A 20,230-nucleotide genomic window follows, 5' to 3' on the forward strand; every position below is an offset into this window, starting at 1 on the left:
AGAAATATGATTCAAATTGTCTGCCATTTTTTTTTCGTAACTACAATTCAATTCTTCGCTTGTGCGGTGCGAGAAAACCTCTTTAACCGGTACTCTAGAGTACGAATACCGCGTGATATTTGTACTCGTCTGTGGCGTTATTTGTACTCTACGAAGCGTAGTTGGATAATAAGAGATGATAGATCATTAATAGATGATTAATCATCTCATATCCAACAAGCGCGAGTGGAATAATTGTTTTATTAAAAACACCCTTAAGATATTAGACAAATCTTACCAAATCTTAAATTTTTTAGCTCCCTTTTAATTTTAAGCTGGCGCGTACTGCTTACCGTATTTGTAGATTATGGTATATTGGTTTATATACCATAATGGCTAAGCTAATAAAAAGTCTTGAATTACATTATCTAATGATCCAGTTTTTAATAATTATGGATGCACGCGGGAGGTTGCTAAGCACGAAAGAAGCGTAAGAGAAGAGTCGCCCGAGGCGATAGCCGAGAGCGGACTCTAGCTTCTTGAGTGCTTAGCAAACCTCCCAAGTGTCGGAACAGTTATACAGTGAGAAGTATCCCACAATATCAGTAATTCATTTAATCAATTTGCATTTTCATGATATTTCAAGGAGCTTAGTCATGGAAACTCCTGCTTGCAAAAAATACCAAAAATACACTAAAACAAATTTGAATAAAATTGAAATCCAGTACCAAGCCGCAAAAACTTATTCAAACTCTTTCATGCCTAACAGCCAAGGTATACATACGGGGAAACGTTTTTGTCGTATCCCTTTCAATTTCTTGGTGAATTGATTGAAAATGTTTTCTGTCTGCTACCTATCTACCTATAAATTTTTTTAGGTCTTTCGGCTAAGCTTCTATCAATTTTAAGTAAACTATGTCTAAATACTTCCCTCCTTAAATTCAGGCAATCTCTTTTGAAATTACGATGCTGATAAAAGTACATAGGTATTAGGCAATTTCCACAGTTTTTAGCTTCATTCCTATTAGCTATTGTCTATACGTATATATTTGAAAAATCGAAATAAAAAATACGCTTCGTTGGGCGAGCGAATGACTGTTATCAAACAAGAACAAACGGCTACTTAAAATACATTTGTGCTGATAAAAATGCATGTTTTAAGTTGGCCTCACATCAGCAACAATTTACACTTATCGGTGCTAGTGTACAATGGTTTTTTTTTTCGGGAATGTCTTTTTGCATTCAAACTGCTCTTCGACGAGTAAACACTTGTTATCAAGCTGAAGGCAGAGCTACGAAGGGGACCGGACAGATTCTCTGGGAGACTTTTGTGATCGATTTTTTTGGTCAGTTTACCGGAAACCAATCACACTACTCTGCTCCTGAATCAAAGAAAATATTTGGACTCTTTTCGGGAATTTTGAGAGCAAGTCCGATTCTAGCCATTTTCTTTCAAATTCTTTTGCTTCACATGAAGTGTGTCAAGAATGTCCGTAACTTAATAAAATAATGTTAATCCTCTTAAACCAAAACCGATGAGAATATCTTAGTTTTTAAGTTTTTTTTAAGAGGGTTTGATTGTTAATTTCGTAAATATGCATTCATTTTAGAATGATAACTTCTTTCCCGTCGTACGCTGTAATCACAATCCGATCATCTGACATTGTGGTAACACCCCAGGGCTCTTGTAGTTCCAGATCAGTACTTGTCTTTCCAATGAAAGTTCCTTCCAATGTAAACTGTTGAATGCGATTATTCAACCTGTCACATAAGAAAACGTTGCCATGCTTGTCAACACTTAACCCACACGGCCAATCCAACTGTCCATCACCATTTCCGTATTCTCCAAACTTGAACAAAAACTGTCCTTTACCATCAAATACTTTCACACAGTTATTATCTTTGTCAGTTACAATGAACTTGTCTTCGTAACAAATGCAACCCAACGGATGATCGAGCCTCTCTGAGCCGCTGTCTCCAAACTTCGCCACAGGTTCACCATCCATTGTAAACACCTGAATTCTGCCAACAAACTCCGCGACAACGATAAAACGTTTATCAGTTGTAATACAAACACTTGCAGGTTTCTTTAAGTCTACGTCTGCACTTCCCTTTTTTCCAAAGCTTTTCACAAACTTCCCTGTTTGTACATTCAACTGCTGTATTCGGTGATTACCTGAATCTGCCACCAAAACCTCGTCATCGTTTATGAATGTGACGTCGACTGGTTGATTAAATTGCCCATCCTTGTCTCCATGACAACCAAGTTTTCGTCTTAAATTTCCTGCCTCATCAAATACCAGGATACAGTGACCTTTACACCCAGCCACAGCAATAACACCTTTACTGTTCACTGCAACCCCGGCTGGACCCTGGGACACTGCTCCCTGAAAGTCTAACTTGCCTGCGAAGTGTAATTGTCGCGCCTTAACTGGAATCAAAATTTCACTTTTGGCAAGTTTCTGTCCATTTATCTTAACTGCCATTTCATAAGTACCTGGTACTTTCGCTACAAATTTTACTATAAAACTATCGTCTTCTTTTTCACTCGTCACCAAATTACTCACCCAATCCGCAGGTTCTATGTGTACTTCAACACGATCTGTGTGCAGAGTGTTTCTAATTTCTCCTTCGCTTGATTTGGGACAAATCAATAGTTCTGCTTCTACACCAGCTTGGAAATTCTGATCCAGTCCCTCCACGGTTGATCCTTGCACATCTGTTTCGCTGAACTTCGTAAATCCCAGACTCAAACTCTCTGCTTCACATGTAGACACAAACTCCACAAATGAGCTAACCGGAAGTGCTGGCATTGTGGTCTTGATGAGGTCTTCGATTCGTTCTTCCACATTCTTCTTGTTTTGCATTATGTCTGAGCTCGAGCTTCTCTCAACCAGGTTGTTACTGAACTCAAATGCTTGGTCAAGTTGCTTTTCCAAAGAGAAAACCGACGCTTTTCCAGAATGTAATTTCTCAATCCTTGACGCGCGAGACTTCTCGAAGGCATTAATGAATTCACTTTCCAATTGGCGTAGCTTTCGTATCATCTGTTCGACTACTTGGGAAACTTGGAGTTTAGCGGTGGTAATGTTCGCTTCCAACTCAAGTTCCGTCTTCTCAAATTCACGAATAACATCTCGGCAGACCTCTTTCTTCTGCTTAACTAGCTCGGCTCGGATAATGATGTTTGCTTTCTCATCATCCGCTGCCCTTTCAAGCGGAACAGCGTCATGGCTTTTGTGATCTGTGACGATGCAAACTTGACAAACACAGCTTTGACAGCCAACACAGAAAAACTTTGTTACTTCTTTCTCGTGATATTTAACGGAGCAAAATGATTGCCGTTTCAACAAGGCCTCGTAGTCTGTGGCTTCAAACTGTCGTACTGGTGTGACTTTGTGTCCCTCAAACAAAGTATCTCGGAACACTTCGTGTGCTTTCATACAGTCAGGGCACATGAACTTCTCGCATTCAAAGCAGTAGTTAATCTCAGCGCTCTTCTTCTGGCATGTACTACAGCTTATTTCATTTCCTTCGCCACCGCGTCGAACGGCAAGAAGACTCAATAAACTGTTGTGCAGAAAGCTGCTTGGCAAATTATCAAAACGCTTTCCATCAGGGATGCGAATTTGTGCCTGACACTCGGGGCATGGATAAAGCCCTTGTTTTTGTCTCGTTAGTGCATGTCTCTCCAGGCATTCACAGCAGAATGTATGAAGACAAGTAATGGTCTTGGGTTTAGTGTACGTATCCAAACAAATTGAACATGTTACATGTTCTTTGAGGTTTTTAAGAAGCGACTCCATAACGAACGACTCCAAGCGACTCAATAACGAAACTGAAGACAATAACACACATTCCACGTATTGTTTGTTTCAAGGAACAGAGATTTAAATTTGTATTTTATCTAAGCAGTGAATCAAATCACTTTAGGATCACGCGATCTTCGCGTGGGGATTAATGCAAATCGGTGAACTTCCATGCGAAGATCACACGATCCTAGAGAGATCCGATTCGCTGCTCAAAATAGAATGTTACTCTAGGTTCATTTTCTCGGAATCACAAATACAATGCGGGTGTGGTTTAATCGCCATTTCGTGATGTAATGGCTTATAAAAAACCTCAAAGAACGTGTAACGAGCGTAAAGCATTCGGTCACGCTATGAAAGAATTCAAAGAATTACTTACACAAAAATCAATCAATAGAGTGATGAATCATCAACGCAAAGCTGTTAAAACTTTATCCACCCGTTGTCTTCTTTCTCTGTCACTGAGTAATTAGAAAGATTTCATTGCGTGATCTAATGCGCCGTTCCCGAGTCTGTCACCAGATAGAACATGCTACGAATGTTTGGAAACAGATCAACCACCTCATTTTCTCATCGCTACATTTACCGCCGTATAGTGAGTCTGGTATTCCGAAAAACTTGTCTGCTAGAAAAAAAATAATCAGTATCCGAATTTAAGCAGCCAATCACTTCTCTTCGGAAGACATTTCGTCTTCTCTCAAGCTGTATGAAATAGCTTCAGTTTTGAAGTCCGATATTTCGCAGTTTTTCTAAGGAAGCGCGTGAGTATAACAATAAACAAATATCTGGTTTTCTTGTGCTGTCATGATAGGGAAATCTGTGATATTGACGAAAAGGTAAAACCTGCTTTTTTATAAGAACGGAAACTAGCTCTCTAAAAGATTATAACCTATTTTAGTTCGTTTGTGTATCGTACTTGGTATGGATCGTGGACAACGATGAATCTTAGAGAAACTGCGCACTCATCCCTCCCCTAACCAAAAGACAGCCACAGTTGCCCAGAGAGACAGCCAATAAGCCATTTCCGAATTACGTTTGGCCTCTTTTTCAAAACGAGGCCTGGCGCTCAACCATACGAATGAAAATGAGTTTAATTTGAATGTGAATGAAAACTTATTACCATACGAAAGGATGAGCACCAGGACTCGCTTTGAAAAAGAGGCTAAAGGCAATTTGGAAATGGGCTATTGTTGCAGTAAAAGTGTCAAATAAATGTACGTTAAAGTAAAAAAAGAAAGAAAAAGGCTCGGCTGCAACTTTTCTGTGCCACACAGTTTATTCTTATAACCATGCAATTTTCAAACATCAGCCCTCCGGTTCAACAAATGTAAACGGAGCGGGGGAAGGGGGAGGGGGTAGGGGACAATGGGTAAAAACAGTTACGCTATTGAAAGGATGGAAGAGTCGCCCTCTTAACTAAGCTTTTCTCTTTTGAAGCGTTCGGTAACAGCCTATCAGAGGGTCAGAAGCTGGCGTGATTTCCCCTTCTGTCCGTAGCTGTTTCAAAAGGGTTCGTGTTCTTCAAATACCCTGCGGCTTTTTCCTTTCCTCGCACTCGTAGATGCTTAAAAATAAGCTAAGGGGTCTGTGAATGGCCTAGAATTTGAAAGCTCATTATATCTTGGGGCACTTCGCTTTTTACTCGCAGCCCGTGCAGTTTTTTGCGTGACACAAATCACTCATTCGCACTTCATTCCCCTTAGTATCATTGTTCGCAGTTTTAAAGCTTAAGGTGAAAAGTAAAACCTAATGTAATTGTAGTTAAGAGGTTCTATCTATCTAGACGACAGGGTTGTTACACTAGTCGGCACTCTGAAAGAAGGTGCAGGCTATTCCGAATGGTTGTGGCTCAAATTTTTAGCACAGAAGCGTAAGATACTGGTGGAAATAACAAAATTTCAGTGCCGCTTGCTTTGTATCACAGCCCGGTTACTCAAAACCTTTTAGACAATAGTAAGAAAGAATCACCTGACCGCGGGTAAATACGAATCTTATCTTTGAGTGTTGGTCAGTGATAATATCTCTCACTCGTTCCGTCTTTACACTTGTGAGAGATATTATAAAGTCGTATCCACTAGCGGGAAAGTAATGACCTGTTTATTATATAATTACTGATTATGCATTTAGACCAAAGACAGTTTTACAACACATTTTCAGAGCATCGAATGCGGAGAACAGACAAAGTCAGCTCGCAGAAAAGCTGCTTCAACTTCCGACTAAATGTAGAACAAATTCCCGATACAAATATGGAGAAAGGTTGGTGAAATAGTTAATTAATCTACTATCAGTTCTGACACGGCCTTAGTAACTTTAAACGATATGTACACGCAGATATAAAACACTGTTTTCTCATAGAACGCATTTCGGCCAAGTGTCCTTAAACCAAATTCACAGCGTGATCACAACTGCTAAGAGAAAAAAGTTACCATTATCATCATCATCATTTGCCAATGAGAACTCAAAGTAGAAACAGGCAACCTGCTTGAAGCGCGGGAAAACGAGAGTGACTAAGTCGTGATTGGTTTTAGTTTTTGCATTTGATTGGCTGACATGGTGGCGCGGGTTTTCTGGACCAATCACAGAGCGAAGAAAGGCGGAACCGAAGCAATGCAGGATCATTTTCGATACAAAGTTGGAAACTACTCAAACAAAAGAAAATATCATAAGAAACATAAGAGAACCTAACGCAAAAACTGGCACAATGTCTGATGCACTGGAAAAAGTGCTGGTCTTGTTAACACTAATATTGTTCAAGAGGGCGGCGTAACCTTCCTAAACCAATAACAGACTAAACCAATGTAGTCCATGACTACTTTCGACATTCAGTTGAAAATTACTTCAATAGTTCACACCATCATCGCACAAAGACTAGTCCTCACAGAATTCTGAACATGTCTAATGGCCTAATGACCGGGTCGCTAGATATTGGCGTTGTGTTTCGCTACTCATTAGGTCTGATTTGAAGAGTTCTTTTCTGTTCGTTGTCTAAGCATTCTCGTAGTTTATTCTCAGTCATCGTTAGCCTTTGTTCCAAAATCGAAACTGTCTGCAAAAAAAATGGACTAATAAATATGACAATGTCTCCCTCCAAAAATGTCTTAAAAAAAGGAAAACAACTTGGCTTTTAAGCGTAAGCTAATACATCCCCAGGTTGCACGAAAGGTTTCCTTGTACCTCTGCAAAAAAAAAAAATATACGGGTCTGTTCATGATCGCTTTCCCGACTGGACCATGCCCCGCTTGATAGCCAACCGCTGATTCCGAAATGAGCTCCAACCTACGGTCAGGTATTCCTTTTTTTCAGAGGGAGGGGAGAGACTGCGCGACTATATTGCTTCCCCAACCCCCATAAAATACCATGCTTCTCAAAGATTGGTAAAAGGAACTGGCGAGAATTGAGTACACTAAGCCGCGTCAACGTTTTTTAAGTTGTGTGCATTGTTCAGTCAATCATAGGTGTTTTAAAATGGATATTGATTCATAGTCATGTTATGGTATGTGTTAATTTTTATTGGGTCACTATTTTGCCCCTTTCCCCCTAACATAACCCCCCACTCCCTTGTATTCTCCCCGATGCGTGACAGCGCGATGGGGTCATTGACAGGTGCTCACCCCACACCCCCTCTCCCAAGGCTCTTGGTTTCAAAAGTAATTCCCTATCCAGAAATGTTCCTACGACAAACGTGTGTTAGCACATCAGCTGGCCCACAATGTGCTCCAGTGTCATGCTCAGCTGTGGAGGAATATCTCTTCTTTCCAGGGGTGTAGTGAGGGGAGGCTGTGTAGCTGGGATGCCTCCCAAACCATCAGCCTCCGCAGTCCTCCCAGTTACTTCATCTAATTTGCTCTGTCTCTGAAGAATGAAAATGTGCGAGAAAATAGGTTGGTTAGGCTTGTCTCTTAAACGGAACAAGTCAGGGGTAAGGGGCTCACTCGAACTTTTGAAATGGTATAGAGATCTTTTGTCATAAAATGGGATTATAAACCCCCAGAATTCCTCCATCCAACCACCTCACCCCTTTACCTCACCCCTACCACGGACTTAGGCCCCCCCACAGATGAGAGAGAAAGCTAAATTTATTGTGCTCATTCAAAGGACGCAAGTAAGACTGCAGTCCGAGGAAATAAAGAACTTATAATCCACTAATCAGTGTCAATGGTGTAATTGATACTACATGTTAGCTTCTAACTGATGCAATCTAGCGAAGTCAAAAGATAATCCTAAATAGCCTGCTTCATCCAAAGGAGAGTTTTTGTACATCGAAAAAGCGAATTTATTTACAATTATGATAAAGTAACTTTGCAAATCAAAAGAGTCAATTTATTGACAACGCATTCAGTAAGATATTCTTTTCTACAAAAAAAGAAAAAAAAACTCCTGCACGCAAAAATTCCAAAAATGCACTTCACTTCATTTGGACCTAAAAAATTGACTTTCTTAACGGCCTGTGATACGATTTTTCTACGCTGACTTATCCTTTTGAAATAATACATTAACAAGTTAAGACGACCTGACAGATCATCAGCTATTCCTCACCTCGATTTCGTGGTCAATTTACAGCAGAAACAATCTGATCACTGAAGTGATGAATCAAAAGAAATTTTTTAAGTCTCCGTGAGAAATTTAAGGCAGTTGCCGATTCTAACCATTTTCTTTCGAGTTCTCTTGCGACACATAACATGATTTTCCGCAAATTGATAAGTAAATAAAACTTGAAGATATTCTCAGGTTTATTTACGAAGAACTAATTGTTACTTTCAAAAATGGGCATTCATTTCAAAATGCAAACCTTTTTCCCGCTGAAGTCTGTGACCAAAATCCGATCATCTGGCATTGTGATTACACTCCACAGCTCTCGAAGGTAAACATTAGTGCTTGTCTTTCCAATAAAAGTTCCTTTTAATGCAATCAGTTGAATGCGATTATTCTACACATCACATACTAATACATTGAAATACTTGTCAATACATAAACCATAAGGCAAATTCAACTGTCCAACACTTTCACAGAGTTATTATTCTTGTCAGTTACATTAAACTTGTCCACGTGACAAATGCAACCGAAGGGATGATTCCACTGTCGATCCCTGCACATCTGTTTCGCTGAATTCCGCGAATTCCCCAAACTCAAACTATCTGGTTCACATGCCGATAAACTCCACAAACAAGTAAACCGGAAGTTCCGGCACTGTAGTCTTGATGAGGTCTTCGATTCGTTCTTCCACATTCTTCTTGTCTTGCCTTATGTCTGAGCTAGAGCTTTTCTCCACCAGATTGTTACTGAACTCAAATGCTTGGTCAAGTTGCTTTTCCAAAGAGACTACCGATGCTTTTCCAGAACGCTATGTCTCAATTCTCAACTTGCGAACCCTATCGAGGGTAGTAATGGCTTCACGCTCCAATTGGCGAAGCTTTTCCATTATCTATATTCAAATGCTTGAGAAAATTGGCGTTTAGCGGTGGAAATGTTCGTTTCTAACCTAAGTTCCGACTTTTCAAATAAACCTTAGCGTGCCTGTTTCTTCTCTTTCACCGGCTCGGGTTGAGCAGATTATCGCCAGATTATGAAAAAATTTCCTTCGGGGAGACGAATTTGTGCCTGACGTTCAGGGCATGGATAAAGCCCTTGTTTTTGTCTCGTTAGTGCATGTCTCTCCAGGCATTCACAACAAAACGTATGAAGACAAGCAATAATCTTGGGTTCGGTGTAAGTATCCAGACAAATCGAACATGTTACATGTTTTTGAGGTTTTTCAGACGCGACTTAAACGCGAATTGCCGACTAAAACACACTCGGAAATTGCTTGTGATTCCGAGAAAGTGAAATTGAATTAGCATTCTATTTAAAGCAACGAGTCAGATATGTTTAGGATCGTGATCTTTGCTCTGACAATTATCATTTTATTGTCTGATTTCTCTCTCACTGAGTGATTATGCAGATTTTAGAGCGTGACGAATGTGTTGTTCTCGACTCTGTGTCACCTAATAAAACATGCTATAAACGTAAGCAAAAGGATAATCTACTCATTTTCTCTTCATTGCATCAACTACTGTTCTTCCTTCCTCGTTCATGATCCATCTTATCTCCTACACTCGAACATGGGAGCAGTAAACGGAGAAGAAACACGAAGAACAGGGGAACGGGAAATAGTTTAACGTCTGGAACAATGTTGATCGTTAAGAACTTTGATTTAAAGAAAATAACAACATCCTCCTTCGTGTAGGAAATGGTGATGAATTAACACAAACACACGACACGATGGGCCGACGTTATTTACACGAGGTCTAACCAGTGGTATGTGAAATAGTTTAAAGTCTCGAACAATGTTAACCATTAAGAACTCTGGTTTAAACTTAAAGAAAATAAAGGCTTCTTTGACATTCTTCATGGAGCGAAAGGTGGTGAATTCACCCGACAGCCAAAACACAATATGCTCTCTGCTATTACAATGCAGGGCAGAACAGCGGAAGGCTAAAAGCTCCTTTAAAATTTTTTCTCACAGTTAATTGCATTCTTCTTGGAGAGACAGTAACTCATTTTTTCATGACAACGAAATCGAAAGGATAACCTTCAACATATTACCATTAGATTAAATTCACCGAATACTCGGCTTAAAGGATTCTACAATACTCATAATAATCAAATGTGTGAAGTTGTCTATAATGAGCTCAGATAAGACTCTCTCTCGTTTCATGGAATTAGGATTAGACACAGTAATCAAATATCAAAAAAAAATCCACGAAAACATCTGATTTAAATAAATGTTGAAAAACTTGATTACTTAAAAACAATTTACACTAGTGTACAAAAGCTACATAGGTAACCTTCTTGCATTCAAAAACTCGACAGTCTTAAGACGATTTCTAACGATCACATTTTAAGTGTGATTCCTTCACAACCAAATTAGAACTACACAGTTGCCAAAGCGTTTACATTTTTATAGAGCTAACTACTGTCAAAGTCTTAATTTAATGTGTTGATATAAAAACATGCTCCAGCTAACGAGCGAATAGCAGACTGTTGTCAAACTTAGAAAAGGACTATCAAAATATGCTCTACTTAAACTTGCTCAAAGAACTGTAAAGTTGATAAGTAAAAACTATTTACAACAATTTACACTAATCAGCGCCACCGTATAGTTATTTTTCAGGAAAAATACCTATTTTGCCATCACAATACTCCTAGGGTTTAGAGCAGTTGACATGTTTCATCTCTTAAAAAGTGAAATTTTTTTCTTCTGAGGTCTGTTCACCTGTATGATGTATGTAACATCTCATGTTTATTTCAAGTTTGATTAATATTCAGACATGTACAGTCACTCTCTTACGCCCAGCGATCCGATTAATCTGCGCTTAAAATATGTTCTTTTGAATTAATCAAGACATGACGACTAATTGATTGCTGGGCTGTGGAGAGGGCCGAACAGATCATAGCCCATTTCAGGGCTTCGATTCTGTGATTAATTTCTGTGATTAAGTAATGAATCCACAGAAATATTTAGACTTTCCTCTGGAATTTAACGCAATCTGTCGATTCTTCGAGTTTTTTACAACACATGAGTTAAAATTAGTAACATTCAAACGTTCTGCCGCCGAGCAAGACATTTCTTTTTATCTTAACTTTGATATTTTATCTACTATTTTAGGTATTAATTGTGTTTTGGCTTTGTAGTCTTAGGCTGTAAATGTAGTTTTAAAATTCTAGTCATATATATAATATATATAATATAATATATAATTGAAAATCTTGATGTAAATTATTTTTAAGAAACAGGGTCCCTATGGATACCAGCCTTAGAGCTTAATGGGTTACACTGTGTGAATAAAGCTTTACTTACAACGCTTGAGGATATTCTCTTCAGTTTTGCTTACGAAGAATTCGTTGTTAATTTGATAAATGTGCATTTATTTCAGAATGTAAACTTCTTTCCTGTTGTAGTCTGTGACCAAAATCCGATCATCTGGCATTGTGGTAACACCCCAGGGCCATCCCAGATTTAGATCAGTAGCTGTCTTTCCAATGAAAGTTCCTTCCAATGTAAACAGTTGAATGCGATGATTCAACGCGTCACATACTAACACGTTGCCAAACTTGTCCACACAAAAGTCATACGGCCGATTCAATTCTCCATCACCGTTTCCCTTTCCTCCAAACTTCCGCAAAAACTTTCCTTTCCTATCAAACACTTTTACACAATCATTATTCTTGTCAGTTACAATGAACTTGTCCATGTACCAAGCGCAGTCGTTTGGATGATCTAGCCTCTTTGAACCTTCGTCTCCAAACTTCAACTCAGGTTTACCATCCATTGTAAACATCTGAATTCTGCTGTTATTAAAATCCGCTACAACGATAAAACGTCCATCACTTGTAATAGACACACTAGTGGGATTGTGTAACTCTCCGTATCCAATTCCTCTCTCTCCAAAGCTTTTCACAAAGTTCCCTGTCTGTACATTCAACCGCTGTACTCGGTGATTGAATTCATCTGCCACCAGAATCTCGTCATCCTTTAGGAATGTGACGTCGGCTGGTCTGTTAAACTGCCCATCCTTGTCTCCATAGGAACCAAGTTTTCGCACAAATTTTTCTGTCTCATCGAATACCAGGATACAGTGACCTTTATTATCAGCCACAGCAATAACACCTTTACTGTTCACTGCAATGCCAGTTGGACCCTGGGAAAGTTCCCCCTGAAAGTCCAACTTGCCTATAACATTGAACTCTCGTGCTTTAACCGGTAGAGAAAACGGACTCTTGGCAAGTTTAAGTCCATTGATTTTTACTTCCATTTTACAAACACCTGGTACTTTCGCCATGATTTTTACCAGGAAATGTCTGTCTTCTTTCTCACTTGTCACCAAACTTCTCACCTGATCAGCGGGGTCTATGTGTACCTCAACATGATCTGTGCACTGAGTGTTTCTGATTTCTCCTTCGCTTGATTTGGGACAAATCAACAGCTCTGCTTCCACACCAGCTTGGAAATTCTGATCCAGTCCTTCCACGGTCGATTCCCACACTTTTGTTTCGCTGAAGTTCGTAGATCCCAGACTCAAACTCTCTGGTTCACACGTTGACACAAACTCCACGAACGAGTTAACCGGAAGTACTGGCACTGTAGTCTTAATAAGGTCTTCGATTCGTTCTTCCACACTCTTCTTGTTTTGCATTATGTCTGAGCTTGAGCTTCTCTCAACCAGATTGTTACTGAACTCGACTGCTTGCTCAAGTTGCTTTTCCAAAGAGACAACCGATGCTTTTCCAGAAAGCAATTTCTCAATCCTCGACACGCGAGCCTCCTCGAGGGCAGTAATGGCTTCATCCTCCAGTTGTTTAAGCTTTCTAATCATTTGTTCGACCGCTTGAGAAACTTTGCCTTTAGCAGTGGTAATGTTCGCTTCCAACTCAACCTCTGTGTTCTCAAATTCACGGATAACATCTCGGCAAACCATTTTCTTCTCTCTCACCTGCTCTGTTCGAGCGAGGATCTTTGCTTTCTCATCATCCGCTGCATTTTCAAGCAGAACAACATCGTGGCCATTGTGATTAGTGGCGACGCAAACTGGACAAACACATCTTTGACAGCCAACGCAAAAAAAACGAATTACATCTTTTTTGTGGTACTTCTCTGAGCAAAATGATTGCGGTTTCAACAAGGCCTCGTAGTCTGCCGCTTCAAACTGTCGCACCGGTGTGACTTTGTGCCCTTCAAACATTGTATCTCGAAATACGTCGTGTGCTTTCACACAGTCGGGGCAGATAAACCTCTCGCAATCAAAGCAGTAGTTGATCTCAGCGCTATTCTTCTGGCATGTACTACAGCTGATCTCATTTCCTTCGCCACTGCGTCGAACGGCAAGAAGACTCAATAAACTGTTGTGCAGAAAACTGCTCGGCAGATTATCAAAACAATCTCCTTCAGGGATACGAATTTGTGCCTGACACTCGGGGCATGGATAAAGCCCTTGGTTTTGTCTCGTTAGTGCATGTCTCTCCAGGCATTCACAGCAGAATGTATGAAGACAAGCAATGGTCTTGGGTTTGGTGTAAGTATCCAAACAAATCGAACATGTTACATGTTCTTTGAGGTTTTTAAGAAGCGACTCCATCACGAATTGCCCACTAAAACACCTGTTTATTGTTTGTGATGCCGAAAAACTGCGCATGAGTGGTTTGTGTCACGCAAAAACTGCGTGGGCTGCGGGGAAAAAGTGAAGTGCCCAAAGAAATAATGGGCCTTCAAATTCTAGTCCATTCACAACCCTGTATTTTATCTTCAAAATTGTTCAGAGCGCGAGCAAAGGAAAGAGCTGCAGGATTTTTAAGGGAAGACGCTATATTTTCACCCTCCTTAAACGGAAAGTAACAGGAGCAGCGCTTTCAGGTAGATTAAGATTGGGAAAGGGAAAATCATTGAAAAAAAATCTAACTAAGGGAGCGGTCGTTGTAAGGCCTTCTCAGCTTTCGCTTTATTACGTCACGTGATCTCTTTATACGGGTATTTTGGATTCGCACGTGGACCCTGAACCGCTTTAGGAACGTGAAAAAAATCTTTATGTAGTTAGAATTTAAGGAGAAACACGCTCGTGTTTTGTGTTGGAACCTAACAGTCTTTAACGGTCAGTATGGTTGAATTTCGATCGAACTGTTTTTAATCTTTAGTTCGTGTTTATCAAGTTACCGCCAATCAAGCCTTAAATAAACGGACCAGCCTGATTTTGTTAGACTTGTGGTTGCCTCACTACAGTTTTCTCGCGTCCCTTCACTAATCGGTAAAGGCGGCCGCTACAGTCGTCATTTATCGCCCGGATTTGGGGGGGGGGGGGGGAAGGAGGAGGATACAATTGGGGGGATCAGTCTTCGCCAATAGAGTATTAAGGGGGGCTATCAGGGTTCCATTAAGAATCAGAGTAGCAGGAGAATGGGAAGAAGTAGCAGGAGAGGCAGTCTGAATGAGCAAAGCTCTTTCGTGGAACAAGCTTTGCTTGTTTCCCTCAAGGGTGGGGTCTGGGGCATGCCCCACCTCCCAGGAAAAATGTGGAATTTTAAACCAACGCATTCTTTAACTCTTAGAACAAGAATTTTCGTGCGTAATAGTACTTACGCAGCTGCAGGTCGTCGACAAGTTTTTCGATATATTTGCGTGTCCCAATTCATTTCTGTGTGGCTTACACAAATTGTGTAGCGACATTATGGCACGATCGGATCTATTTATTTATTTGTTTGTTCACGAGAGTCAAACGCATGTCACGTGGTCTAGCGTCGTACGGCGTGCTATGAGATAGCCATCTTGGCTGTAAGCATACATACATACGTTAGTTGACCACTCCCCATGGGGGCTTTTTAGGGCCAATTCCCACCCATCCCACCCCAAGGGAGGACATCCACAACACAGTATTCTCGTGCGTGGGAAATTAACGTCTCCTACCCCTAACCCCGCAGGAGACGGGGCTTACGGTTTATTCGTCCTTATCCGAGAAGACTAGAATATCTATCAATTTCTTGATTATAGAAAGGTAGCAAATTCTCCTCACTTATTTTGAGACCATGAGTATCGGTCCGACCGGGGCCCGAACCCTCGACCTCCCGCACATCCCAATCCGGCGCTCTAACCAATTGAGCTAACCGGGAGGCGGTTAAGCATGGTCTCGAGTAGTTTTTTTCAGGTGATCGTTTGACGAGTTAGTTCTCCTCAAACAAGCCAACGCATCCTGATCCGGCTTGTGTTATAATTGCAGCTTGTACAAGAGCTTTTACGCTCTTAAAAGACAACACTTAACAGCTTGAATCTTCGGTACAAGTTGTACTACACTGAAAGAAGTCATTGCACTCTCGCAAGCCAACAACTATCGGTTTAATCTATCGGTGCGGATTGCACCACTAAGTCTCTGAAAAAGTTTGAAAGTATTTGAAACTGTCTGAAACCTCCTGGAAGTGCCATAAAGTGAAATAAGTTGTACTGTAGTTGCATTCCCTGCACTGTCGAGAATTCACGGAGGCATATTTCAAAACGACGAAAGTACCAGTAAGTATGGGAATCTCGATTGTACAATACCGGTCAAGGATTTGCTTTGCGAAGGATCGTTCACATATACGTATAAGGATTTGCTTTAATGACAATTTCGTAAAAACAAAGGATATCTTATCACATTTTAAGGATCATTGTTGGAGTTTAATGCTTATGATGCTCTATTTCAATGTATTTTACTTGCCAGTATTGAAACAAGTTTTTGCAGATAACACAAAATGTGGAATGAGGTGATGTTTTGGTTTTCACTAATGATTTTCTACAATGCTTATATTCCACTGCTTATAGAAGCCTAGTAGTTTAATGTTCAACTGAAATTGTACTTTATTATTACTACGTTTTCCAAGTAATGTCCAGAATTATTCAGACCTTAACATTTCTTGACTTGCTGTAAACTTGGCAGTCTTCTAAATTCTCTTCATAATGGTTCAGATGAGCATTGATATTTAAACTTGGTAACAATACATGTGTATTAGGCCTTTCTTTGGTAGACTACAACTTCTTTTCCGTTACTTGTTTGGTTTTGGTTAATTCATCACAATACTGGTATACATGAAAAATTACACTCTCGATTGGCTGAAAACAGCTAAGTGTCTTTTTCATGTATCAATAGTGCAAATTAAAGTAATTACTCAAGTACAAATGTAATCCACTGGTAGGCTCAGCAACAATAGATCACGCTAGAAACCAATCAGATTAACACAAAGTACGTTTTTGCTGATTGATACACATAATAGCTGACCAAAGTAAACAAAAGCTTTGAAATTTTTAGGTACATTCATCGAAACTGACAAAATTGCATTCTTGAGTAAGATTTCAGCTGAAGAACAAATTTTGATAGCATGTCAAGCTGACCATTTACATGATGATGTCAAGTGCACCTTTTCATGTCATGTCTCCACATAGCTTGAATTTGGGAAACACACTGGCATGAAATAACAATATCAATAATAAGAAATCTTGAAAGATTCTGGTTTTTTAAATCATATAAAACCATCATGCGCTTGCCTGTACATTGAACTGTGTTATGTTTAAGTTATGTCTTTGATTACTGTTCCCGAAATCTATTATGGTGACACTTATCTCTATTGAACTTTCTGTTAAATAAAACCTCCAGGTCAAATTGTGAATCTTATTGGCTTAAAAAATTATTAGTTTTAATGTAATGTTACCTCAGAGTACCACCTAGAACATATGATTCATTAAAATATTGCTTGTGTTCTGATCTTGTTGTGCACCTATCTTTTTTCCCTAAATTCTTCCATTTGCAACGCCATATCCACCTACCTCAACCAAATTTTTCTGTGTTCTTTATTGAAAATACGGTCCCAAAAAACCCAAATACAATAATTGGAGTGAACATTTTGCTCTCAACCAACTGAAAATAGAATTTTGTGCCTTAATGGATAAGAGAAACCTACACTCAGCATTGTGTTACTTCACATATATGTATTGTCCAAAATTAGTCGTACATTCAAACCGAATCAAGATCCCAATGGCTTCTAGCATAGATTTCATCATTTCCTGAATGTCCCGGCCCTTCTGGCAAGTTCTGTCCTTATGTACTGGTACACAAAACTCGGAAAATATTCATATGAAATGCTTCCCTAGAGTTAATTTTACATCACTTGCCTTGGAAAAGACAATCAACCTACAAACTTCAGAACTCAATTCCACTTCATTACTTAAACAAAAATTTAATCATGACTGAATCTATTAGTCCACTATGGGAGATGATGCTGACGCTCTTTTTAGTTCCTAAAATTCTCAGGTTACATGTGCAACCTTTGTTGTCAAAATGAGGCCTCCATAACAAAGTTTGGCCATTAACCCTCATCTTGAAAATGAACATTTCAGGACTATTGTGTGCCAGTTATCTTATTTTATCGATGAACAGGAACAGTATTGAAAATTATCTAACCATAATCAGATATTAGCTCTTCTAATAGGAACTTAATAAGACATCAGACACTAGAGAGCGGCTCAATTTCATAAGCCACACGTACGCATTGTGCACCTAATTTTATTTTCTAGGTTAATACTCCTGGCACTTGAATGAAGTTCATTTATAGTTTCATTCACTACTTGTTTAGCCATTCAAAGTCTTTAGCTTCAAGTTAAATTCGTGTCAACAGGACATTAAAATTTATAAAAATATGATTACTATGACGGAGTGTTACGTCCGTGACAACTCTCAAAAATAAAAACATTTTTTTGAATGAACACTGATTGTTTAAAACATTCTGTGCATTTTGCTTAAAGAAAGAAAGCATTTTCACCAAATGTAATCCTAGTTCATAACGGCTCCACATCTGAGAAAAATATTAAATAATCCAGCCCAACCGGCCATCCAATTTAGCGGGAGAATTCTGTGTAGTTGCCGGAGAATTCTCCGATCTCCGATACCTAATGAACACCCTCGGCTATGGAAAATTGACCGCCAATGAGAAGGAGGGGGGGGGGAGGAGAAATCATCAGAATATCACAGACTCTTATGGAGGGATCAGTTAAATTTTATTGTGACACAACCCAAATCCTTCAACACCGTCCCCCCACTAAATAATGACAGGTCCCAAAAGAATAGTTTTTAAAGGGTACCTGAGGAATTGAAAACATGACAGGACCAACCTCCACCACTTCTGGGTCACCAACAGCAAGATTACTGGGCTCTGTACCAGCTCTGACCTTTAAAATCAAACAAATCAATTAAGAACCTTTTTAACATATTCAGCATTTTCAAAAAACTATCAATTGAGTTTCAAAGGTAATCCAAGATTGCTTTTGTTTTGAGAAGCAGGTTACCCCTCCCTTCCCCTCCTCCCAGCATTTTGTTAGGTTTCATTGACAGTCAATGAGTTTACCAAGTATACTCCACTGGGGAGAAGGTTACTGAGAGTAAAGTTTCTTTTACAAACCACAACACAATGACTTGACCAGGTCTTGATCTCAGAGCTCTAGACCCAGTGTTCAGCTGGCTAACTGTTAACCCTTTAAACAGTTTGCATATTCTCCATACTGTTCCCTAAACATTTCTTGGAGTGCTGACAAGGAGAATTAGTTTAATAATCAAGGGCTTCTCAAGTCGTTGATCATTTCCCTTATTCTCGTGCTCTTAATATTTGATTCAGGAGTGATAATTATAATGTAAGGAGAAATTAGGTGCTAGTCACTCTTACTTTATCCTCTAATTTGTTCTTGAAATTTCCTCTCTCCTGAGTTCAGAGCTTGTCCAGACTTACCTCAGGTGCAGCTGCTTTGGGTGGAGTCCTTGGAGTGGGGTCATGAGTATTAGATGTGGCTACAGATGGAGATGCTCAGTGCTCTTTTTCTGTGAGAGCGTAGCACTGAAAACAACATTCAGAGTAATTTAACCCTTACACTCTCTAGATATCTTTAATTAGTAATTCTCCTTACTGTTTCCCATACAATTCTTATGATGTAAGTTTGGAGAATTTGGTATTAAATCAACTGATAGTCGTCTGATTTTCTTTTTTCCTCGATCTTAACACTTGTCTGTTTGATATTGTACTGATGTTGTAAGGAGAAAAAATCTGTCCTGGTTACTCATGGGAGTTAACACACCAACTGGTCACATACAGGAAGCCTAGTCAGTTAAAACATGTAAACAAACAAAAAATTTCAAGAAAAACAAAAAAAAATTGTAATCAGTTTCAGAGGACTAATAAACATAAAACTTTGGATGTAGTCTTATGACTTCCTTGGAAATTCCAATTATTTGCGTGCATACTGGGGACCCCTACTAGTCCAGCCCTATCGATAACTTTTCATCAAAAGTTTCCCAAGGATTTCTAATTTCTTCCTTGAGGAACCCTCACACATGGCTGTATTTGTGAAAGGGCTCTTTCTATGTGTAAATGAGTTCAATTCATCAATATCAAAGTTTGGATATATCAGCAAAGTTGAAATGGTAAATTGGCCACCGTAACAATTACAAAAGCTGACATTTCGAGCGTTAGTTCTTGATCGGAGCGAATAGAGGAATTGTGGGTTGTGTGTGCTTTTAAAGGCAGAAAATGGAGCTACGTTATTGGTGGGAACATGGTAACAAGAAAAACATGAATAAATTAGTGGAATGAATAGCGTTCGTTGATACCTGTGGAATTTAGACTGCCGGTTTGAAAGATGAGCTTTTGTTCAAGAGTTTTACGACTTTGTAAGGAGAAATTAGTTGCTAGTCACTCTTACTTTATCCTCTAATTTGTTCTTGAAATTTCTCCTTTACAAAAGCCGTAAAACTTTATCAAAGTTTGTCTTCCACACCATCACCTGGGAAAAAGAGAACTATTGTTTTGCAACTAAAGTTGATTATAAGATCACATATAGACGTTAAGCCTTTGCTCCACAGTTTGAACAGTCTATTGAATACCTAAGAAGAAACAGGTAAATACCT

General features: G+C 39.4%; 2 protein-coding genes and 2 long non-coding RNA genes across 5 annotated transcripts; 1 reads left to right on the top strand and 3 right to left on the bottom strand.

Moving 5' to 3' along the window:
• Window positions 1-398: 398 nt before the first annotated feature.
• Window positions 399-9,950, bottom strand: LOC148730149 (E3 ubiquitin-protein ligase TRIM45-like). Of its 2 annotated transcripts, XM_088761037.1 has the most exons (2): window positions 9,558-9,950; window positions 399-3,804 (listed from the first exon to the last, which is right to left on the bottom strand). In XM_088761037.1, exons 1-2 carry the CDS (start codon window positions 9,623-9,625, stop codon window positions 1,581-1,583), a joined length of 2,292 nt encoding a protein of 763 aa, XP_088617163.1. In that variant the 5' UTR covers window positions 9,626-9,950; the 3' UTR covers window positions 399-1,580. The 2 variants fall into 2 exon arrangements, with proteins under 2 accessions (XP_088617163.1, XP_088617162.1); XM_088761036.1 differs by lacking the exon at window positions 9,558-9,950 and having other exon boundaries at window positions 399-4,173.
• LOC148730150 (uncharacterized) lies at window positions 5,864-9,638 on the bottom strand. Its single transcript, XR_016001623.1, has 3 exons — window positions 8,578-9,638; window positions 7,471-7,640; window positions 5,864-6,834 (listed from the first exon to the last, which is right to left on the bottom strand). It is a non-coding gene; the product is annotated as an uncharacterized LOC148730150 (long non-coding RNA).
• Window positions 9,951-11,225: 1,275 nt separating the features above from the next.
• On the bottom strand, window positions 11,226-13,926 carry LOC148730151 (E3 ubiquitin-protein ligase TRIM45-like). Its single transcript, XM_088761035.1, has one exon. The coding sequence runs from the start codon at window positions 13,898-13,900 to the stop codon at window positions 11,693-11,695; it is 2,208 nt and encodes a 735-aa protein (XP_088617161.1). The 5' UTR covers window positions 13,901-13,926; the 3' UTR covers window positions 11,226-11,692.
• Window positions 13,927-15,196: 1,270 nt separating this feature from the next.
• LOC148730152 (uncharacterized) lies at window positions 15,197-19,520 on the top strand. The gene is made up of 2 exons (XR_016001624.1): window positions 15,197-15,816; window positions 19,042-19,520. It is a non-coding gene; the product is annotated as an uncharacterized LOC148730152 (long non-coding RNA).
• The last annotated feature ends 710 nt before the right edge of the window (window positions 19,521-20,230 follow it).

The sequence above is a fragment of the Stylophora pistillata genome, chromosome 5 (assembly GCF_964205215.1).
Source record: "Stylophora pistillata chromosome 5, jaStyPist1.2, whole genome shotgun sequence".
NCBI classification, from domain to species: Eukaryota; Metazoa; Cnidaria; class Anthozoa; order Scleractinia; family Pocilloporidae; genus Stylophora; species Stylophora pistillata.

Bases quoted from the DNA above. Each gene is read 5' to 3' on its own strand.
- LOC148730151 (XM_088761035.1), bottom strand. From the start codon at position 13,900: ATGGAGTCGCTTCTTAAAAACCTCAAAGAACATGTAACATGTTCGATT.
- LOC148730149 (XM_088761037.1), bottom strand. From the start codon at position 9,625: ATGCTAATTCAATTTCACTTTCTCGGAATCACAAGCAATTTCCGAGTG. The intron at 3,805-9,557 runs GTTTAAGTCGCG...TTCGTTATTGAG, and splicing joins TGTTTTAGTCGGCAATTCGC to TCGCTTGGAGTCGTTCGTTA.